Source organism: Euprymna scolopes, chromosome 8 (assembly GCF_053919585.1).
Source record: "Euprymna scolopes isolate OS-2025 chromosome 8, ASM5391958v1, whole genome shotgun sequence".
NCBI classification, from domain to species: Eukaryota; Metazoa; Mollusca; class Cephalopoda; order Sepiida; family Sepiolidae; genus Euprymna; species Euprymna scolopes.
The window spans coordinates 103,778,669-103,803,488 of NC_136489.1; the positions used below are offsets into that span (position 1 = coordinate 103,778,669).

The window sequence follows — 24,820 nt, forward strand, 5'->3', positions numbered from 1 at the left end:
TTCAAACATTTGCAAAAGAAAATTATTTAAAAAGGGGGTTTATAAGGATATTTATTTATATTTAAAGATATTCTAAATTTGAATTCCGATCAGCATATTTCATATTCAAGAAGAAATAACAATTCAGGAGAAGACATGTAAAATATTCTTTTGTCATTTTAAAAATTACAAGTGAAATAATCAGCAGTATTCTTGATTCTTATATGCTTAGCTCATATTCTTATATGTTTATACCATAGCTCAAAGTTTACAGATTTTTTCTAAAAAGAAAAAAAAAAAAAAAAAAAAAAAAAAAAAAAATACTGAGTATGATTTTTTAAAATCAAATATTTTGGAGTTTTAACCAGCCACACATATGCTTTTTTTTTCTACAATTAACATGCACACTACATAGAAATATGAACCAACCAACCAACCAACCAGGTTGTGGATTATGATACTGAAGAGGTAAACTGTTTTTAAGCAGAAATAATCACTTCAAACACATTTTTAATTATTTAATAGTCTTCATTTTCAAGGGAAATTGTATTGATATGAAGCTGTAGATTATATTAAAGAAAGGAAAGCATTTGTGGCATGCACAGAATAATATTCTGATCAGGAAGTAATCTATTCTATTTGATGTTACGACGGTCTAAAAATAAATAACACTTTAGTTCGATTAAGATTCGAGTCGATTTTAATTTATTGTCAATAATACAGAGAAAATATTAAATAGTGACTCTTGGGACGGAGAAGTAGAAAAAAGATTTTTCATAGAAATCGCTGGATGAGAAATGAATTTGGGTAAATATTTTTAATAAAGATAAAAACTATATAGAATTGATGAATCATGTGTGTTTCAAAGACTATGGTCAACTAGATTTTCTGCTAGAAGACCAACTCTCTAGAAACGATGGCAATGCCATTTTGATGCTAGAACAGAATCAAAAGGTTGGCACTACATTTTATTTTCCACAACTGTAACACTGCACAATCTATCTGAAAACAGAGGAGCAGTTGACTTGGTTGTGAGTTATGGTATGAAGTTACATATTTTCAAGTTTAATTTCATTTGTAAATATTTAATTAGAGGAAAAAATTAGAGGAAATATTTAATTAGAGGAAAAAATATTGCAAAAGGCTTTGATATTAAGAAAAGAAAAAGCTTAAATGTTAAGCTGTGAATAATACAAAAAGAAAAGGCAAGATAAAGCAGACACAGAAACAAGTTGACTTTTTTTTTTTTTATTAAATAATTAAAAAATGAGTCACATTGTAGTTGGTTTTATATTTTTTCCTGATCAAATGAATTTGGTTTCATAAGTTTTGTATACACAAAAAGTATTTAATTATGATGCTGAAGAACGAAAATACAAAAGTATTGGACTTAGTATAGTATTAATATTATTTTTTCAGAATAAGTCAAATTAATTATATATGGTATAAATTTCTAGAATTGATAAATCATGTATGTTTCAAGGACTAAGGTCAGCTAGATTTTCTGCTAGAAGACCAACTCTCAAAGAAACAATGGCAATGCCATTTTGATGCTAGAACAGAATCAAAAGGTTGGCACTACATTTTATTTCCCACAACTGTAACACTGCACAATCTATCTGAAAACAGAGAAGCAGTTGACTTCGCTATGGTTTAGGGTATCAAAATATCAGAAAGCATCAAAATTTTTCCTTGACCCTATCACTTTAATTTTACTAGTTGGACTATACAACAATGGTCAAATATATATATATATATATATATATATATATATATATTACTGGTGTAATAAATATATAAGTTCAATAAAAACAATTAATCACTAGAACTCTTTACATTTCACTGTATGAAATTATGTTATATCTAATGAAAACTGTTAAAAATAAAATATTACAAATTATTATTTTTTTACGTGATTAATAGAAAAAAAAACTGAGGAAGCAGAACACTATTGAAAGTACTAGTTACAATTAGGGAGGCATCCAGTGCATTAGTAAAATTATTTTTTAAATACAGTAGAGCCCTAGGATACATTTTTTTCAGGTTACAATGTGAAATACAATGTTTCTCCGGACCCTGGTTACGGTATTATTTATGTTATTTGATTATATGCATGTATATTATACACTGTGCTATATTTTATTACTAATTTTTAATATGTACTGTATAAAATTTTGATTAAGCTCTGCTATACAGCGATTTCACCTTACAATCCCAACCCCAGAATAGATTAATGCCGCATCCCAGGGTTCTGCTGTATCAATTTCTTATTTAAAAAATAAAATTAAGATTTTACATGACTTTGTTGTATGATGTTTTCTTTCCATCATAAGATTTATTTTTTCATATGGGTAGAATTCTGTACAAGTACCTTATTTAAGAGTAACTTATCTTGCCTTTAGTAACAGCAATGTTTTGTATACTACTTTTATTTGATAGAAAAAGAACATTTTTTAAATAAATTAAATCAAAAACTTGTCCATGTAAGTAGAAAAGTAACTCATCTTGTATTTGACACATACGTTTTCACTTGAAATTTGTTGGTTTAAAAGATGAGTAACCTATACAAAATCACTAATAAAACCAAGTTTTTACTCCCCAATCTGTTTTATTAGTTTTAAAATATGCCCTCATAGCGTGACAAACAAACATTGTGATTAGTATATATATACATCTCTTTCTCTCTCTTATGTATTTCTCCTACTGCCACTATGTAACATCTCACTGCATGCATTATTTTAAAAATAAAAAAATAAAAATTTTCTTCAAATGCAAATTTTTTAAAATCCTCTAAAAAAGTGTTTAGAATGAAATAGGGAACAGATATTACATAAATTTCATTAATAAATATTCAATAAATAACTGGATAATATAAAAATTTAAAACAAAAAAAACGAGAAATTTGAGAAACAACCAATTATGTCGTCACAAAGCGAAAGTGCCAGGAATAGTAAATTTTTTTTTTTTTTTTGTGTTTTGACGCTTTTGCACAATGAAAATAATGCCATTTGAAGCTAATCTTTTTTACTCTAAAAGTCTACCCTTGCCATGAAATTGATATGAAGAAAAAGGAAAGAAAATGTTTACAAATAAAAATAAAAAAAACTGATAATTTAAAAAAAGTTATAAATTTGACTTGTTATTGAAAAAGAAAAAGAAAAGCATGCATACAAAAATCTACATGTGCAAAAAATTAATACACTTCGGGTATCAGTTTCAAAAACTACACAGCACACTAATATTTTGCCAATGATTTTTATAAAATTTTCACTACTTTTGAAATTTGAATTAGAAAATTTAACAATATTTTGTTTTATGTTTTATTAAGTACAGTACCCTGCTATTTCAAAACAATTGAATTTATCATTTAAAAGTGTTCAGAAATATTTATCCAATATCTTTAAATTCTGTTGCAAAATGTACCATGCTAATGGACATAATTCTTTTCCAAACATTTCAATTTGAAGAATAAGATACGCACCAATGTTTATAAGACTATGAAAGAAATTTTTATGAATTGTTAAATCTTAATATATTTTTAATGTTTCAAATCAGTTGGAGAAGGGGTATTAATGGAGGTTACTCATTTAGATATAGAGATTCTAAATTTTACTTGGATTTTTTATTTTTTTTTTTTAATTCAATTTTCAATATGTTGAATAAGACCTGTAAGATATTTTTCATCTAACTTCCAACATGCTGTAAAAGGATTTTTAAAAAATTTATTTGCAAAATATTTTCATTCAAAGTTTTAATTTATTTTTCCTTTTTTAGAGTTTTGTTTGATTGTTGAATCAATATATATTTTAAGATCAAAATATTGTTTTGGAGTTCTGGTCAGACAATAAATTGAAACGTATTTCAATTCTGCAAGGGACACAAAACAAAAACAATTTTTTGTTGTTGGCTATGCAGTAGAACATTTAGAGTAAATCTAAATTTCTTTATATCAAAGAAATTTAGATAAGTTACATTTAAAAATAAAATTTTGGTAAGTTAATGACATCTTGGTGCTAAAAGTTAAAAGATTGGAACTATATTTTATTTTCACACAATTATAACCTCAAACAATCTATTAATCAAAAACTTCAGCTTTAAGAAAAATAGCATCCAATATAAAACTGTAGATAAAAAAGCAGCTGCTGCGTACAGAGTAATTTTTTGATCAGAATGTAACCATTATAGTGTTACAATTTGAAATTGAAATTTTAAATGTAAACCTTTCCACATTAACTTCACAATAAGTGTTGCAGGGAGGATACAAATAAATTTGTATTAAACATCTTAATGTTTTTGTATATGCAGTAATAGGATTCATGTAAGTTTCAAAGACTATGGTCAGCTAGATTTTCTACTAGAAGACCAACTCTCCAGAAATAATAGCAATGCCATTTTGATGCTAGAACAGAATCAAATATTTGGCACTACATTTTATTTCCCACAACTGTAACACTACACAATCTATTGAGATATAGAGGGGCAGTTGACTTGGCTGTGAGTTAAGAGCATCAAAAATTTAAATATTGAACACAAAATTTTAAATACTGAAGGTTTTATAAGATGTAATTTAACAATACTGTCTGAATTTAATGTTTAAAATACATTTAAAACAAACTCATATATACATTTTTTTTCTGTTTTCTTTTAATTTCCATTTCATACATCTATAATGCACAATATTTTTTTTATAAAATAACAGGTAAAATCCCTTGAGAGCGTATGGTGATTATATGAGAAAATAAAGCTGTGTACGCATTATAAATGTTTCTTTTCTGTGTCTTATGTTATACATTAGTACATTAGGGGTCATTTCGAGTTAAAAGTTTATTTACTGCACTCATCTGGACTAGAGAAAATCATGATTTAAATGTGTATGTCTCGTGTTAATAACTAACGATGAATATCTAATATGGCCGACCAGACGGGTGATCAAAAAGTCAGATCGAGCATACCGGAAAAACGAAATGAGACCAAATTAACAATTCAAAAATTCTAAAAGAAACAATTTAAACAAATTTTCTACTTATGTAGAATAAATTCAACAATAACAAAAGAAAACATGGAAAATAATTATAATTAATTTGTTTTCAAACGTTTTTTTTTTTTTTTTTTTTTTTTTTATAAATTATTTTTAAGTTTTTTTTTTATTCAAGAAAATAAAGGTACTTATTTGTTTATCGCTACAAGTGCTAATCTGGACTTTCACCAATTTTGTTAATTACCTATAACTATAATCTCTGGCAAAAAAAAAAAAAATAAATAAAAAAGAGGGGGGGGGGACTAGTCAATTTGGTCTCATTTCGTTTTCTGGTACGCTTGATCTGACTTTTTGATCACCCGTCTGGTCGGCCATATTAGATATTCATCGTTAGTTATTTACACGAGACATACATATTTAAATCATGATTTTCTCTAGTTCACATGAGTGCAGTAAATGAACTTTTAACTCGAAATGACCCCTAATGTACTAATGTATAACATAAGACACAGAAAATAAACATTTATAATGCGTACATGGCTTTATTTTCTCATATAACCACAATACGCTCTCAAGGAATTTTATCAAGTAACATTAACTACATGTATGTTTATTAGAAGTTTACATACAGATAGAGTCAAGCCAATCGGTTATAATGGCTCAAAGCACTTGGGGGAGCGAGGGATCCAACGCCTATCAAATGTAAGGACCAGCGCGCAGCTTTTTAATGGGGAAACATCCAAAATAAAGTTGCTGAAAAGACAACCCAAGATTTATTGATTCATTGGGATAAATCTTCTTTGCAGCTTTCCGTCAAACAAGGTCAAAGATGGGCCAGGTATGTTGCTCCGATTGGCCCGATGTTAAATCCCCAGAAAATTGTTATTCGTCCTTTTTTTGTTGTAAATGTTATGTCTTGTTGAACCGTATCTGTGAATATACTGACACCTACAAACACGAGAACACTAGACAATTATAACATACTCATAAATATATACACGTTATATACATTCAATAGACACATAAACGTTTATATATACAATACACACACTCATTTATATATCCAACCCTACCATACATTCCAATACAAAACCTATGTAAGAACACTCCCAGGCACATCGAGTACAATTGTGTGAAATTAAAATAAAAATTGGCACAGCTGTTTCCGAGTCTATGGGAAACAAACTCACACACACACACAAATTTTCTTTTATATAATAGTAGATAGATTTAATACAAAGCAACTTAACGTGAAAGAAAATAAGTATTTTAATGAAATTTGCAGCACTTATGAAAGACTGGTAAAAATCACCATAAATTATTTTTAAGTTATATAATTTAAAAAACATAAAAGAATATTTTTTTATTATTTAACAAATTAAATTATTTATATACTAGCATGACTCATGTCTCAGCATTACATGGGGGAATATAATATTTAACTATGAGAAAAATATCGCCAAAAAAGGAATGTTGTTAGAAATTTTTAAAAAGTATATTTTTATCTTTCAAAGTGAGAAATCACTGTGTAGATGGGGAGGGGGTAATTTATTTTGGTGCTTCTTAGAAATGAGTATTCAGAAATTTGTACTCATTAGACAGGGTTAGTTTTGGGTTATTTAGGGTAAAGACTAAGAAAAACAGTTAGATTCGTATTGTATAGATTGTTCAGTTAAGTCCGTTCATAAAGTTTTTACTTAGCCAAATCCGATGTGTAAAATTCACAGACACGTTTAATTTTACAGACAAAAACCAGTCATATAAAGAAGATGAAATTATATTCCCTCAAATAATTAAAACAAACGAAGACAATAAAAATGACAGAGACAAGAGTGTCCATGATGATGATAAAGTTGAAAGATATCCCAAAAGAAATAGAAGGCGACACAATTTTTTTGTGGTCGACAATATAAAAGATTATCAAATCGACTATTGCTATTCAATGGAAAATGCGCCAAAAAGCTTTAACTACAGCATCAGGCGTAGAACAGTACAAAGCTAGATTTGTTGCTAAAGGGTACTCTCAGATTTACGGTATAGAATATTTTTCTACGTTTTCACTGACCACAAACCTAACGACAATCAGAATTTTACTACAAGTCGCATCACAATATGATCTCAAAATCCATCAAATGGACTTAAAAAAAGCTTATTTGAATGCCCCAATAGACTGTAAAATTTATATAACCCCTCCAGACGGATTTATAATGAAAAATAAAAATAGTGTGTGGCGACTTAACAAGTCATTATATAGTCTAAAGCAGAGTGCTCAGTGTTGGAACACAGTATTTCATGATTATATTATTAAACAACAATTTAGACAATGCGCTGTAGACCCCTGTTTATATACCCAAACACAAAGATGATAAACTACTGATTTTGGTTTTGTGGGTCGATGATATTTTAATCGCATCAAATTGTGACATAATGTTAACTGATGTTAAGAACAAGATTCAAAATGACCAATCTCGGCAAAATATCCTGGTTTCTGGGGAGAGAATTTACTCAAAGCAAAGGACTTGTTACGATGAACTAATCGAGATACATCAACAAAATACTATTAAAATTTGGAATGGGAGAGTGCAAGAAACGCTCTACACCGGTCGAAAATGATATTAATAAAAATATACACACAGAATCTGAAATAATAAATGACACACAATATCGCCAAATTATAGGTAGTCTTATATATTTAATGACTGCAACCTGGGCCCATAACCTCTAGAAGTGTAAGCCATGTTTAGTTTCATAAAAGTTTCCGATGGTTCGTTGTTCTAAACAAGTTTTGAGAGGTGACTTGTTTGCAGTAGACAGTTCCACAGAGCAAAATATTCTTACCACTTATGTGAAATTGCTCCAGAAAAGGTTTAATATTTATGAAGCAATTCTGGTTTCTGATTGGTTGGTAGCAGGACGTGAATTAATTCGATTCGTCAGTTCCTAGCAGCATCGTTTATAAATAGAATCGTCCGACTGTGTGGGATCATACCCCATTACAAGTCCAAAATATTGCAACACAGATTTTGTATTTATCATTATATTGGACCCAATATATAGTAATGACTGAAAAAGTTATTAAAAAAAAAAAAAAAAAGACTTGTGCCCCACCACTAAGAATTGAAACCAAAACGTTTAGCTTACAAATTACTTTTTCCTTTGACGTTAATGCTTTAGCTATGAAGACATTTGCGGCAAGGCTCAAAATTAAAATATGAACCAATAGCTATTACGTTATGCCTGCATATATGTGATGCAGTCGTTCAATCTTCACCTGGCAAATTCCATTTTTTTTTTTTTTTTTTTTTTTTTTTTTTAAATTTTCACACTTTTAAACAGATTTTTCCCTGGCTAAAATCCCAATATAAAGTTTCACGTGGGTTTGAATACCCTATATGTTTCATGTTTGTAGACCAAAAACTGACAGGAGTTTGGTAGACAAAATTTTTTAAACAAATATATATATATGCATACATAAATTTTATATATATATATATATATATATATATATATATAGAAATAGATTGTGTTTACTATAACCTTTTTATGCAAATATGCAAGTATAAATCATGTAAAATATCTGCATGAATATAATTACACGTAATAGTTAACGAAAGATGATCATTCCATCAGAAAACTGAAAAAAAAAAAAAAAAAAAAAAAAAAAAACTTCTAGGGAATTAAAAATGAATGTTTAAAATAATATGCAAATTAGCTAGATCTTTTGCAGATGAATGCAATTCCACGAGCCATATATAACTCAGTTGCATTTTCTTTTTAAATAGAAAAAATATTTGAATATCAATAAACAAAAATTTTTTTATAGAAGTGTGTGGGTGTGTGTGTGTGTGTATATATATATATATATATAAGGCTTGGCACTCGTCTGACAAGACGTTGCAATCATCATAAGGCTATGTCTTACATAAATGATTTAAATGTTAGTTAAATATTATCTTAGTTAACAAAAACGTTGAACAACTTACATTTACTCAAACAATGTTTTAGTAAGTTAAAAAATAAAGTGAAACGCCAAAATGAAAGTTTATGGTATCATTTTCTTTTCCAATCAAATACGAAAGTGCTAAATATATTTAAAAATTAAAATATTAACTCAAAGGGAACTTTTTCGTTACAGCATTTAAGTGTATGATGAAACTTAAGATTCTATTAGCATATTGTCACGTGATGATCAAAGCAGAGAAAGGAAAGAAGCTATACGAATGATGTATGAGAGTGGAAAAAGAAGAATGTATTAATTATAGTATAGAGAATATTGGAATATCTTATATTTCATTGCTTTTTTGTTGTTTAAGAAAATAAGCAAAATTCTTACAGGTGTTTTCCCACAGGTCTTCAGTGTTTGTATGTACATAAAAACGATAACTGGTTGATAGAAATTGATGTGCGGTTCACTATTTAAAATAAAATCAGAGTTGTAAAAGCTTAATTTGAAGTAACTTAATTTCTCCAGGTTTCTCCTAGTAATGTTGAGATTATGTTGATATATCAAAAAAAAAATTTCAAGAAACTAATTGTTAACATCCCATCCCATTTATCCTGCCACAGGAAAGAGTGATTATCTCCCCTTATATGAGGAGAGGGCCGCCAAGGGGAAAAACCCCGGATGCGACAAGTCAGTTAGATTTTCCCTTTGAGACCAGTCGCACGTGTTAGCGCTTGCTATAATAAAGTTTTATCTCATAACACATTCATGTCTGGACCTTGGTTATTTCATCTTTAACATCTGGTAGCAGAGCGTACGAAGATAAAAAAAAAAAACATAATGAGTTCCAGAATATTTGAACCACCACGACTAAACCCGGAATTTTACGATTCATGGAAACGAGAAATTGAACTATGGAAGATAGCAACGAACATTCCGCCTTCAACACAGGCTCCCGCTGTATTTCTTTCGCTCACCGGACAGTCTCGCGCTGCTGTACTAGAAATGGACATTTCATTACTGAATGCCGAAGAAGGAATGGACAATCTCGTCGAAAAGCTGGATACACTTTTTCTTCAGGATAAAAACCAGTCTGCTTTCATATCCTACGAGAACTTTGAAAGTTATCAGCGTGAACCTAACGCTTCCATAAATGACTACTTAATCCAGTTCGACAGGCACGTAGCGAAACTCAGGGAATTTAAAATAATTTTACCAGAACCCGTATTAGCCTATCGCGCGTTAAAGTCTGCCAATCTCAACCCCGAAAACGAGAGATTAATACGCGCGACAATAAACAACCTTACTCTAAAAGATATGGCTCAACAATTAAAAAAAATTTCATGTGAAAACTTAACCACGGCTAGACCACAAAACATTTCCATAAAAAATGAAACTGACAACGTCGTTTTTAGTGAGGCAGACACACAGACACAGGACAACAGTGAAATACTATACACGAGACGACGTCATGCGTATAAGCCTGCCTCTCCCCCTCACTTCACGCGTAGTAGCAGCACAAATAATGGCAGAGGCCGGCCACACAATTATAACCGCTACCCAAATCGAAATTTTTCGAATAATCAGACTCCCATTTGTTACGTCTGTGGATGCAAATTTCACTATGCCAAAAAGTGTCCTTATTCCCAAAATAATCACCATTCAAGAGAAAATATGGTATTATTAAATGAACATAAAAACGATATTTCCGGCAGTTGTGAAGACATCGCTAATATAGTGTTGCTTAATCGACATGAGTCGGAGAACTCGCTTTTCGGAGAAACCATAAATTGTGCTATTTTGGACTCTGGTGCGTCAGCGACGGTATGTGGAAAGAAATGGTTGGACTGTTTTCTTGAAACCTTGTCCGAGGACTCAAAAAAAGACATTCTTTATGATGAGGGCACAAAATACTTTAAATTTGGAGATGGTACGAAAATAAAATCTCTACAAAAGGTAACTTTGCCATGTGTCATTGCAAAGATGAACATTAAAATAATGAGTGATGTTGTTGACGCTGATATCCCTTTGCTACTAAGCAAGATGGCCATGAAAAGAGCCCAGACAACCCTAAACTTTAATGATGACACAGCGGAAATGTTTGGAAAAAAAATAAGGTTGCTGTGCACCACTTCTGGCCAGTACCACATCCCTATATCTACACCTCCACCAGATCGGGGTAAGTTACGATATATTTTATTTTTAAACAAAATTAATAAAAAGAGCAAAGTCGAAAAATTAAAAATTGCTACCAAATTACATCGACAATTCAGCCATCCCAGTGCACAAAAATTGTGTAATCTTGTCAAAAGCTCTGGTTTAAAAGATGCTGAATTTATGGATATACTGAGGAAGCTTCCTCTTGCTTGTCAGACCTGCCTCAGGTATAAAAAACCTGCACCTCGACCTGTTGTAGGATTTCCCTTAGGAACTCATTTTAACCAGACTGTAGCCATGGACATAAAGGAAATTAATGGACATAAAGTACTACACTTGGTGGACCATGCAACCAGATATAGTGTCGCTGTTAGGCTTACAAGTAAGGAGAGCTCTGATATACTCACTGCCATCTTCAAACGCTGGATTGCATATTTTGGTGCTCCAGCAGCTTTTCTTACTGATAATGGCCGGGAATTTGACAATCAATTCTTCCGAGACATAGCTCAAAACTTGAATATCATAGTCCGTACCACTGCTGCACAATCCCCCTGGAGTAATGGATTGAATGAAAGGCACAATGGTGTTCTGGGAGAAATGGTCAAGAAGACTTTAGAAGATGCTCGGTGTAACTTTGATGTTGCTCTCTCATGGGCGGTCAATGCCAAGAATGCACTTCACAATTCACACGGCTATAGCCCTAACCAACTGGTTTTTGGAAAAAATCCCAACCTGCCTTCTCTCCTGAATGATCAACTTCCTGCACTAGAAGGTGTGAGTACTAGTCAAATTGTTGCTGACAACCTCAATGCCATGCATGCTGCAAGAAAAGGTTTCATAGAGTGTGAAGCCTCTGAAAAATTGAGACGAGCTCTCCGTCATCAGGTGAGAACCAGTGTAATTGATCAATACAAGAATGGTGACCTTGTCCTTTTTAAAAGAAACGAATCTGATCGATGGCTTGGTCCCGGTGCTGTCATAGGCTGGGAACATAAACAAGTACTAGTCAAACATGGAGCCACATACGTTAGAGTGCATCCTTCACGCTTAATTCCATATCCTGACACATACCACAACACCTCTGAACACCAAGACACCAGTGTACAAACAAAACCTCAGAGGCACAACAATGCCACCACAAGTGGTTATGTGCCAATAGATGAGGGCAGTGAAATTGATGACTCTGAGCAGAATGAGGCCAATGAATGTGACACGTTACCCAAAGTGGCCACCAAATCTGTACAACTGCCTAAACCAGGCCAAACTATAATATGCAAATTCACCAATGATGAAGACCAAGAATGGAGAAAATTGAATGTGATCAGTAGAGCTGGTAAAGCCACTGGCAAAAATAAATATTTAATGAACGTTGCTATGGAGGAAGGTGACCCATTCTGGCTAGATTTTGAGAATGAGGTCTTGGAATGGGAGACTAACAAAGATGACCAATCCCTCACTAATGAAGCCACGGAGGTAAATCTAATGACTGACTCCTCTAATGACCAATATGATAAGGCCAAAAAGAGAGAACTCCAAAGTTGGGTCGAACACAAAGTCTACACACAAGTATTAGATCAGGGCCAACCAAAAATATGCACAAGATGGGTCTACACCAACAAGGAGTTGAATGGAAAACAAACCTTTAAGGCCAGACTTGTTGCGAAAGGCTTTCAAGATAAAGATGCCTGCAATGTTAGAAATGACTCCCCAACATGTTCAAAAGAAAAGTTTACGATCAGTCTTAGGAGTTATATCAGCAAGTGGTTGGGTATGCAAATCCATGGACATCAAAACTGCCTTTTTACAAAGCAAGCAATTAGATCGACCCGTCTACCTTCTTCCTCCCAAAGAAGCCAATGTATCCCCTGGTTACATCTGGAAATTATCCAAATGTGTTTATGGTCTAACAGATGCATCTCGATCCTGATACCTAACACTTAGAGAGAAACTAGTAAAGCTAGGGGCCACACCATCAAAATATGACCAGGCTATTTTCACTTGGCATTTCAAAAACAAGCTTCAAGGCATAATTGCCACTCATGTCGATGATTTCTGCTTTGCTGGTTCAGAAACCTTTGAGAACAAAGTCATTAATGAACTTCGTAAACTTTTCAAAGTGAAATCTGAAGAAGTTGCCAAGTTCCAATATATTGGATTAGAAATAAAAAAATCCAATAGTAACATCAATATTGGACAAGATGAATACACAAAGAAACTCAGACACATTCCGCTGCAGAATGGAAGAAGGCTGGAAGACAAGCTGACATCCACTGAGATCTCCGAGGCCAGACAGCTAATCGGTCAACTCAACTGGCTAGCCACTCAAACTAGACCTGACCTCAGTTTTGATGTCAGTGCATTGAGTTTCATATTAAAACAAGAAAATGTGGAATGTATAAAACAAATAAATAGGACTATCAAAAAGGCAAAAAAGGAGAAATCCCAAATCCATATTCCCAATCTTGGAAACCCTAAATTGCTTCAAATTATAGCATACAGTGATGCATCCTTTGCTAACCTAACTGACGGTGGATCACAAGGTGGCTACATTATTTTTCTGGTTGGTAGTAATAACCAATACATGCCAATAGCCTGGCAATCTAAACGCATCAAAAGAATAGTCAAAAGCACGCTTGCTGCGAAGACTCTGGCCATGGTTGATCTTACTGAAGCCTGCCATTATTACAGAAAATTGATACTGGATTTGCTGCAAATGGAAGATCACACTACAAACATCAAGATAACATGCAAAACAGACAATTCCTGTTTGTATGATGCAGTGCATTCTACCACACAAATCCTCGATAAAAGACTAAGAATTGAAATGGCCATCCTTAGAGAAATGGTTGACAGAGGAGAAATTGCAGAGATATCCTGGATACCCACTGACAAACAAATTGCTGATGGCTTAACAAAAAAGGGAGTCCCCTCTTTTAAAATTCTAGGATTCACATCTGAACCCAAGGAACAATCTCTCTAATCCTTAAAACACAGTGTCACATAATTTTGTTAAATTCTTCTTTTTCTTTCCCTTTCCCTGCAGATAACCCTTTGATGATGTCTCCTGAAAACTTTCATCAGCACAAGAAAGGAAAGCGGGGAAGTGTTAACATCCCATCCCATTTATCCTGCCACAGGAAAGAGTGATTATCTCCCCTTATATGAGGAGAGGGCCGCCAAGGGGAAAAACCCCGGATGCGACAAGTCAGTTAGATTTTCCCTTTGAGACCAGTCGCACGTGTTAGCGCTTGCTATAATAAAGTTTTATCTCATAACACATTCATGTCTGGACCTTGGTTATTTCATCTTTAACACTAATGTTTTTTTACAAAAAAACGTACACAAAAGAAATGGTAGAAACTAACAAAAGTTTAAAAATCCAAGATATTTTCCACAAGTAATATAAAGGAAAAGCAAGCTATTTATATTTAGAAATGTAGTATTTTATTCAGATAAATAATGCAGCCAAGCATTTTTGCTTAGTCACAATCATTTTTTTTATTCATTAGAATGATCGTTTTACTTTTTAATGTAGAATTCAATTATTCAGTCTACAAATAAATCCTAGTTTATTTAGTTGCAAGAGCATGAGTTTTGAATTGTCTTATTTAAAAAATTATCTAAGTAAATACATTAAAAATAAGTAATCTATATAAATAAAACAGTAGATGTATTTGTGTGTAAATATTTAACCACTAAACTTTTAAACTATTAGTCACATAACACTGAAATTAACAGGAAATAGTAATCATACACCAAGGATAGTTTAGAACGAGGTAAAATCTTTATTTGGATGGATGAATAACGCATACAGAAGTCTACAAGTTGAAATGTAGAATGTTCATTTCAACTTGCCGACATTTCTATTAGTTTGCGCATGCATAAACTAATCATAGTTAAAAGTGGTTTAATTTTATAACTTATCTGTCGGGTTAGCTCAAACAGTAGTTTAGTAGCTAAAGTACTAAATTTTGGTTCTAACTGATAGCACCCAAGTCGTTTCTTTTAAACTTTTGAAATCAGTACAATATTCAATAGAGAATTGACTCTATAATAATATGAAATTTGCATAAATTGAAATACATTAAGTGTATTTTATGATTGGCAAGGTCAGACGCCCCTTGCTAGTAAAAATATATGGAAAAGATCAATGTCAAAAATGTAATTGGCAGTTATCAGAAACATAGCTGGCATCAATGTTTGTTTAAATGTAATCCAGGTACCCAAAACATAAGTTTTGAACAGACAGAATTGAATTCCCTGAACACGGAATTTAGCAGAACAATAACAAAATGTTGCTTCTATAAACAAAGGATATAGCCTCCAAAAGTGGCATGAGAGCAGAAAATTTATATGGAGGGAATATGGTTGATACACTCTTTTTGGAAGACATATTTTGGAGAAGCAGATATCTTGGATTAATGCAATCATTTTTGTAAATATAGAAAATTTAAGAATATTTTTAAGAAATGTGCTTTAGAAAGCACTGTAGGTGGAGAGTAAAAAAGATTTACATTGGAAAGATTTGATTATTTTTCTGTTGTGATTGAGGTTTCAGGAAAAAAAAAAAAAAAAAAGGAATTTATTATATAGGAGATGGTAAAAAAATTTTTTTCTAGAATTGATAAACCATGTATGTTTCAAAGACTAAGGTCAGCTAGATTTTCTGCTAGAAGACCAACTCTCAAAGAAACAAAGGCAATGCCATTTTGATGCTAGAACAGAATCAAATAGTTGGCACTACATTTTATTTCCCACAACTGTAACACTGCACAATCTATCAAAATACAGAGGGGCAGTTGACTTGGCTGTGGATTAAGAGCATCAAAATACAAGACCGCTTTATACATTTTTTTTCTTTCTTTTTGGTCGCCTTATGCAGACATGGAAAAGAAGCACTGAGGCTGAGACCAGGGCTGCCGGAATGACATGGCCCGAACTGAAGAGGATCAGTCAGAACCGGGTCTGTTGGGGAACGGCCCTATGTTCCCCAAGGAATCAAAAGGCCTAAACTAAAAACTAAATACCATGATGTAGCTAAATGTGACTATCAACAACTCTCCTGAACTGGATACATTAATTTAAATCCTCCTCCAACAATTTGATGCCTTTTATTGAATAATTTATCTTTTGCCTCAAAAATACACCTTAGTTTTGATATCACTTTTTTTTTTTTTTATTGAAGCCAAATATTTTTTCCCTGGAGTATTCTTTTGAGGTCTGTCGCCATGTAAGTACTGAAGGTCAGATTTAGAGAATATAGTACACATGGAATCAATTTTAAGTGCAACTTATCTAGTTTGGACATAATTACAATAGACTTGTGACATGGTGCATTGTCTTGATGAAAGTTTGTCTTTGATGATTTCTTTTTTCAAACGCACTATCAACATTATATAATATTCACTATTGATGGTTTTCTTTTACAAACTAATTGATGAACAAAATACCTTGCACATCTCAAAATACATAGATCAAAATTTTGACTCACTGATGCTTGAATCTTTGCTCACATTGGATGGTTTCACCAACTCCTGTTTACTTAACCGATTGCCAATTTCATTTCAGAGTAAAGTTATGGATCTATGTTGCATCCATGTGCAAAAAATTTTGTTGCACTGAAACAGTTGCAAATACTTTGAATCTTAAAGACATTTTTAATAGACTCACTTTGAAAACCCCTTTCTCATTGACAGCTATTTACCACCAAAGGGTGAATACAGTGCCTTTTGGTATTTTGAACAGTGGCCTGCTATCTCACCCAACAGCAATTTACAATCAATCAAAACAAGTGTGTGAATACTTTTAATGTTTTCTTGGATAACATTTAAATTTGAGCAATCTGAGCATTCAGCATCATTTGTGTCTCTACAATTCATTTAAGGTCAGCATACCCGCTCCTAATGGTTGTTTCCAAAGGAGCAGAGTTCAAATAACACTTATCAAGCCATTGCTTTGCTCGAGTAGTGTTTCTCCTATCAGAAAGTAATGCTTTATCAATTTAAATTTTTTTCATGGTTTCTAAAGTTTGCAACAATAGTTTAAACTAATTTATAAACTAATAATTCGATTGGACTTAAATTTTGACACATGTCATTTGAAAGTATTTGATAGAAATTATGAATTTTTTTTTCTATTTGTGGCGCTATATATGTGCATGTACAGTCTGGGACTTATTGAGCGATGTGTTAATATCATTTTACTACCTTGTTAGAATGCTGAATCAAAGTTTTGTTTTGGTCCTAATAGTTTTATTTCCATAATTCTCTTCAATTTCCAAGTTAGTAAAACAAAAAAGTATAACTTTTAGAGTTAGAATAAAATTAAATTTGTCTAAGAAATTTTTTACTATATATTTCAGAGATTAAAGTCTATTAAATTGTGTTAAAAATAACTGTAATGCTATTTTAACAGTATATATTCATCTCAGGTATACAATTTACCAGTAAAGGATAGTTAACTTGGCTGTAAACAAAGCATGTAATATTTAGAATTATTATGAAGAGATCCTGTGTTAGAAGAGAAAATTGAAAGCATTTATTTATTTACTTTTTTAAATTACAATGTTTGTAAAATTGTTTTTACTAAAATTGTCACAAACACATAAATCTTATTAAATTAACTTTGATAAAAAATATAAGGATATCTTTTCATAAAATTTAGATTTCATTTAATAAAAAAAAGGGATATCTTTTCCAACATCAAGTTAAGATTTTAAAAGTTGTAATTTTCAAAACATTTCTTTACATTATAACCTATTGAATCACTTGCTTAAAAGTGAAAGTTATTTACAGAATAGTTTTTCAATAAAGCTGCTGTTTTTACAATTGTTGTAAGTAAATGAAAAAAATGTTGCATGTTTATGGGAATACATATAAACTTATTTCACATAAAATGTCTTTAATTTAACCATGAAACCAAAGAAAAGACTTGATACATTTTAACGGTATCTGAGTAAAACTAATTTTTGTGACAAAATGGACTTGAAATTTCTTAAATCTTGACTAATTATCAAATTTTATGTGTTCTTTAGAAAAGTTCAGTGTTTTTTTTTTTTTTTTTTAAATTTACTAAAACTTGGAGAATTTGTTTTTGTCGACCTTTCGGGTCAGTGCTAAGATGAATAGAATTTTGGTACCTTACCATGACCATCAACAATAAGTTTGTCCATTCCTCGAGGTCCCAAAGTGGTTCGGACAGCATCAGCAACAACCTGACAAGCCATGATGTTACTGAGAACTTGCTGTTTCCCTTGAGAGGAATCAGTGCCCTCTTTCAATAAAATAATTGGAGTTTGCTGCAATTAAAAATTGATTTTATTTGTAAATAAATTACAAAGTTATACATCTTTAAAAGGGAAAAAATGAATGTTTTTCATCAATCAGTAGTTTTGACAATTTCTTCCTATAACTCAATAACAATAACAGGGTTTCATAATAGAGGGACATTATGTTTTGACTTTGTATTGCATTTCAACATTTAAATATTCATAAAAAATATCAGTTTAGATCAGCAATATTTTTCATACTTTCTATTGTTTACATTTTTGGCATGTTATGCTTTATAGTTCAATTTACTAGTCGAGTCAGATAATGAAATCTTCAGAAAAAAAAATAATTTTAGTTTAATGGGGCAAAATGTAAATATTTATATAAAATAAGATTTTTTTATTTAGATGTTTTTAAAGAAAAAACCAAAACAAAAAAAAACTTGAACTTCTAATGATTTGGATTTTTTTTTATATCCAGGTTTCTTTTTCTTTGCAACATGGATTACATTTTTTATTATGTGGCAATTTCATAGTTTTTCAATTAAATCTTTCACTTCTTAATCTTCAAATCCTTCTTGTAGTTCATATACATTGCTCTTCCTGTTTCTCATAAAGCTAGTTTTCTAACACTTTCTCGCACAGGACGCTATTCTCTATAACTATCAAACCATAAGACTTCTTAGTGCAAAAATCAGCAATGTCATCATTTTGTATATAAATTAAATTGTATGCAAACCTGACGAATAGCCAAAAGCGCTAAACATGAATGATGGAAGTAACATCTTTTTGCTTTTGTTGTTAGATTTTGATATCTACAAAATTATATTTATTAAAAAATAGAAATTTATTATTTCAAAACATTTATGTATTTATTTGCTGGGCTAATATTTTTTCTCATACAATAAATAAATCTGTGGTGCACTTTGGAGCGATCTACAGATCATGTATGGAATACTATTCTCATATTTAAGCTGGTGAATCACTGTCCCATCTGAGGGTTTTTGTAAGATGCAGAAACATATCTAATTTGCTTGACACCTTTTCTTTTCTGCAATCTCTCTCATAGACATGATATTGTAGTCTCAGTCTTTTCTATAAATACTATTATGGCAAGTGTTCTTCCCCATTTACTTCTGGCTTCCTTTGTTCCAGCTCGCTTGATTCATTGGTTTAGTGGTCTCCATCAATTTGCCATTTTGATACCTCATTGCAATGCAGCTTCCTATTCCAGTAATTTCTTTCCAAGAACTGGATGCTTGTGGAACTTTTCCTAACTATTTTCTTTCTCCTACCATGATCAATTTTTTTCTTTTTTACTTGGGAGTCACTACTTATCAAGGCTTGAAGGCCACTCAAGGATAAGGGTTAATGAAAGTAAGGTGGTGGTGTAGTAATTGTTAATTGTGTAAATTGGATAGAATTTGATTTATGGGGACAGCCCAACAAGAACTTGTTTATACTGGATTTGAACGCTACCATGTTGTATTCAACTGGGAAGCAGGTCAGCAGAACAGTATTCCATAGGCAGGCAGTTATGGAAAAAAATTTTGTTCATGGAATTTGCGTTTAGATTTGGGCACAGATAGAGAGTGGGAGAAATTGTTGACAGTGGTTGTAGCTAGTCGAGTATTTTTTTTTGTGAAAGTTTGGCATGGGAGAGGACCACAGATTGGAATTAAGTCAAGCAAGCACTTGCCATGAAAATAATGATAGGACAGAGACATGTTCATAACGTCTCTTCTGTGGGAAAGAGGTTGCAGGGAAGAGAAAACAACATCACCTAGGTTTCGAAGCTGGTTTTGGAACTATCAAGGCTGAATAGGGCGTGCCGAGCAGCTTCTGCCCAGATGTGGCAACAGTACTCCATTTTAGGGCATACCTGACTCTTCTACAGATAGAGGATTGCATCGGCAGTGAGACACCTACTGGAGCGGTAGAGTGATCCAACCATTTTTACAGTGATCTTGGCAACATATTTAATATATGTGTTCCATTTCAGATCAAGAGCGATGGTCAGTGCCAGAAGCTAGTCTTTGCAATAATAATTATTTTGTTGTTAGCTTTTTTTCATCAAGTGGCTTCATGCCTTGTTTGGAGTGATTTCCATAAAAAATTGTTTTCTTTTTAAATTTCTCATTTCCTTTCATTTTCCGAAATTTTGCAATGTTGAATTTCTTGATTCAAATTTGCTTAAAATATCTATTTCTGAGTTCACGATAGTTGCCAACAAAATTCTTTACAAGAATTTATTGGCTCAGCATTATTATTAGTCAAACTGCTTGATTCCAAATTTTTATTTAGGCAAATGAACAAGACTAAATTCTGTCAACCGTTTCTAACCCGTTGTGAATCCAAGTGATTGTTTAAATTTTTAATTTCTGCAAACTCAGTTTCCAACTCAAATTCTGGATTTGATTGTGAATCTATTAAACTGTCATGAACAAAAAAAATTTGGGGGAGGGGTTTTGGATTCAAATTGCAATTCTCATTCAAATATCTAGTTAAATTTAACTTTAAATGTTGTGTCTAGCATAAATACATTGCCAGTGTTTAGATTTTTGTCATTTTATTAAAATGACAAAAGCATAAAAAAATGTTTTAACAAAAAGAATGGTGCTTCTGCAAAATTTATACAGAACTAAACTTGACTTTTGTTTAAAAAACTTAGTTTAAAAAATATTTTTTTAAATTCCGTTCAAATTCTGTACAACTACCACAAGAATAATTTAAGTTTATAGACTACATAAATATGCAAAATATAATTTGCGCTAAATGAATGATTACACCAAGATCCTTCTCCTCATTGGTCTCTTTCACAGTGCAGCAGCTTCCATCATTATACTTCATGGTGTATGAATGCTTGAGATTATCATTACCTAGATACATTGTTGTACACTTCTCAGGATGGAACTGCATACACATGATGTTCGCCCAGGATTGGATCTGGTTAAAGTCACTCTGCAGACTGGAGTGCTTGGTATCCTGCGAGTCAATAATGACTTTAAAGATCTTTGTATCATCAGCAAACATGAGAATGAAAAGCAGTGGGCCAAGAACAGACCCCTGTGGCACACCATTAGCCACATTCGTCTAGTCAGAACAAGTTCCATTGAACACAACTTTCTGTTTTTGGTGTGGGAGAAAACTACGAACACACTGTAGGATATAAACCCCGGATTCTGAAGGTACTCAATTGTGTGAGGAGTCGCACATGAGGGACAATGTAAAAGGCCTTAGTGTAATCCAGAAAGAGGACATCAACTTGCAGATTATGACTGTGTTACTGTCCAGAGGTTAGTGACGGCTGACTTGCCAGAAGTAAATCCATGTTGTTCACAAAGTGAGTTATTTTTCTTGAGATAGTAATGTCCTCGAATATTAGCCGTTCCATGATCTTGTAAACTACTAATGTGAGGGAGGCTGGTTTGTAATTAGCCGGGTTGGACTTGTCGCCTTTCTTTAAAATAGGGGTTACGATGGCAGACATCCACTAACAAGGTACATATCTGTTGGCGAGGCTGGTATTGAACAGGATGCAGAGAGGAGTAGCAAGGATATGGGCCAATTCCTTGAGGATCCGTGGGTGTATATGGTCTGGCCTTGGTGACTTGTCAGTCCTGATGGATTGCAGAACTTCTAGAACCTTTGCTTCGATTATGACCTTAATTTCTGAATCCATATGCTTAGGAGTGAGTGATGGAAGGGAAGATGTATCCTCTCTCGTGAAGACACTGTAGTATTGTTTATTCGGCACATTGGCCTTATTTTTATAACGCTCTATTAAAAATTAATACCCCACTTTGCGGTCGTTCTTCGTTATAAATTTTTATTTCATAAATTATTTCAATTTAAATTATAACAATTTCTTTTCGTTTTTTTCTTTATAAATTTTTATACTACAGCAGACATGCGACACCTTAAGAGTTGTGCTGATCACAATCAATTTAATAGAACGTTATATCCGAAAAGTGATTCCACACCTTAAAAGTCATTTAATAAACTTAAACTTTCCTGCTAATATAAAAGTTAAATCTTATCGGTGAGAATCCGCAGAAAAAAAATAAGAAAACGTGAAAAAGAATTTTATGAGAGGTGGAAAGTGGAAAGCTTATTCAGGTCTGTTTTAGTTTGGCAGGATTTTTCCTTTACTGATCGAAGACGGAAAGGTGAAAGTGCACTGGGGGAACCACCCGAATACTTACCTTTCAGAAGTTGATTACGGGGAGATTAAAAATAAGAAAATGCCTTTCGGGATAAACACTCCAAACCTCCCACTATTAAGAACGACTTTCGGATAAACACCTCTAATAACCACCCATGTTAAGAACGGCTTTCGGAATAAACACCCTTTGGAGGTTGGACAATCAGTGCAAGTGCACACTGACCGGCAAAAAAGATGGTAAATTTTTACGATGTGCCTCAGCGTATTATAAACACCCTAACCTCGCCATGTTAAGAACGGCTTTCGGAGTAACCCCCCCCCCCAACCTCAAAAGCCGTTCTTAACATGTGGAGTTTGCGGGGGTCTTTATTCCGAAAGCCGTTCTTAACATGGGTGGTTGGGGGTGTTTACACTACGCTGAGGCAGGTCGTAAAAAAAAAAAAAAAAAAAAAAAAAAAAAAAAAAAATACCGAAAAAGAAGTGTAGTATCAAAACAGATACTATACTTTGCTACTAGGCAGGATCTAAGACTTCACGTATTCAAATCATTTTCGTTTTTCATAAGAGATGTATGTGATTAATAAGTAATAAGAATCGAATTAAAAGTGTGTAGGTACATGAATTTAAGAATTAGTGAAAAAAATATTAGCATGGTTAAAACTCGTATCTTTCGTGAATAAAACCGGGATATTTTGCACGGTCACATGTGCACTGTGCAGACATCATGAATTTAATTTTTCTTTGGAATCGTCTCATTAAATCCACGTGGTTGGATTAATAAGTTTTAAAATAAATCCTTGTAATGCACAAATTTGTAAAAACAATTTAAGATAATAAAATGTTAATGTGATAATTATTTTGAAAAACGTGAACACTCTAAAGAATTAAAAGTGTCCACCATGCAAATGACTTGTAATTTAGAAGAAAAAAAAAAAAAAAAAAAAAAACTAAAACTCCCGGCATATATATAAAACGAAAATTTAGATTAAAAAAATGTCAATATTAATGGATACGATAATTATTCAGATATTTTGAAGATTCTATATATTTAAAAAAAAAACTAGGGTGAATAATATTTTTATATCATTTAAATTACAAGCCAATGATATCATCAAATGAAGTAAGCATTAAGCGCCGAGTAGATTTTCTCTCTGGAAGCTTCTTGATAAAGAATGAGGATACATAATAAATGTAGCCTTCTGACGTAAAATAAAACTATTTTAAGATAAAGAAATGATTAGAAAATAAATGACGACTATCGTGAGATAAATTGTGCAAAGATAAAAAAGGGATGAAAAAGATTAAATAAATTAAATACCATTTTGGATGAAGTACTTGTCAATGTGCACGGAGAAAACGGAAGGTGATGAAGGAAACTTTTTATGAGTGAACTGACTTCCGGTTCGAGAACTTCCGTCGGCGTAAAATAACCATGGAAACACTGAGGACGCCAACTGACTACTGTTTCAAGTTAAGATGAATATCGTCCACATTTAAGTTTACTTTTAAAATAAACAAATAATAAAATGATAATAATAACGTCATCATATTTCTGGTGATATTTATTTTATCACCAGAAATATGATGACGTTATTGTGAATAAATGATAATTGACTTTTTATAATGTTCAGAATCTAATTAATCCAATGTTACTTGCTACCGACCACGTTGTATTTTGTTTCTTTCCCTTTTTTTCTTTTTTTTCGTTGTAAAATTTATTTTACTTATACAAACAGAGTTATCGCTGGTATATTCCGACAAGTTACATAAATCGCCGGAAGGTGCTGAACGAAAATATCGGGATTTTTTTTTTTTTTTGCGAAGACGTTGACTTAATGTTAAAACACTATCAAAAAATTAAAAAATGAAGGGTATTTTTTAATGACTTGCCCCGACCACTCCATGTTTAGAATGGCCTTCGGAATAAACACCCCTACCCAACCTCCCCATTTTAAAAACGGCTTTCGAAGATGAGAGTGTTTATTCCGAAAGCCGTTCTTAACATGGGGAGGTTGGGCACGTTCGTAAAAATTTACCAAATAAGGAAAAACAAAGAAAAAACAACTACCGTATGATTTCAATTAAATTTTTTCTTTCTTTTTCACTTTGGAGGAGCAATGCTAAGAAACTTTAAAAATTAAAAGAAAAAAGGGTTATCCTGACGCTGTGCACTGCAGTGAGTGCACTTCTTTATTTACATTGGAAGTGACGTCACACAAATCTTATAATACGGATGGCTACAATTGTAAAAATAATTTGTTTTATTTTTCTCTCACATTTGTTATATTGGTATTTGAGCGGAGAATCTAACATTTCTTTTCATTTTGAAAA

At 32.2% G+C, this 24,820-nt stretch overlaps 1 protein-coding gene across 1 annotated transcript in view; it reads right to left on the bottom strand.

Annotated features, from left to right (window-relative positions):
* The window catches only part of LOC145283691 (T-complex protein 1 subunit eta-like), a 37,990-nt gene extending 14,052 nt beyond the window's left edge, over positions 1-23,938 (bottom strand). Inside the window, exons 1-2 of the mRNA XM_080132717.1 lie at positions 23,808-23,938; positions 18,201-18,354 (exon numbers count right to left, since the gene is read on the bottom strand). Of these exons, the coding sequence (XP_079988843.1) occupies positions 18,201-18,354; positions 23,808-23,810 (157 nt within the window). The 5' untranslated portion in view covers positions 23,811-23,938. The remainder of the gene's footprint in view (positions 1-18,200; positions 18,355-23,807) is intronic.
* Between the last annotated feature and the right edge of the window lie 882 nt (positions 23,939-24,820).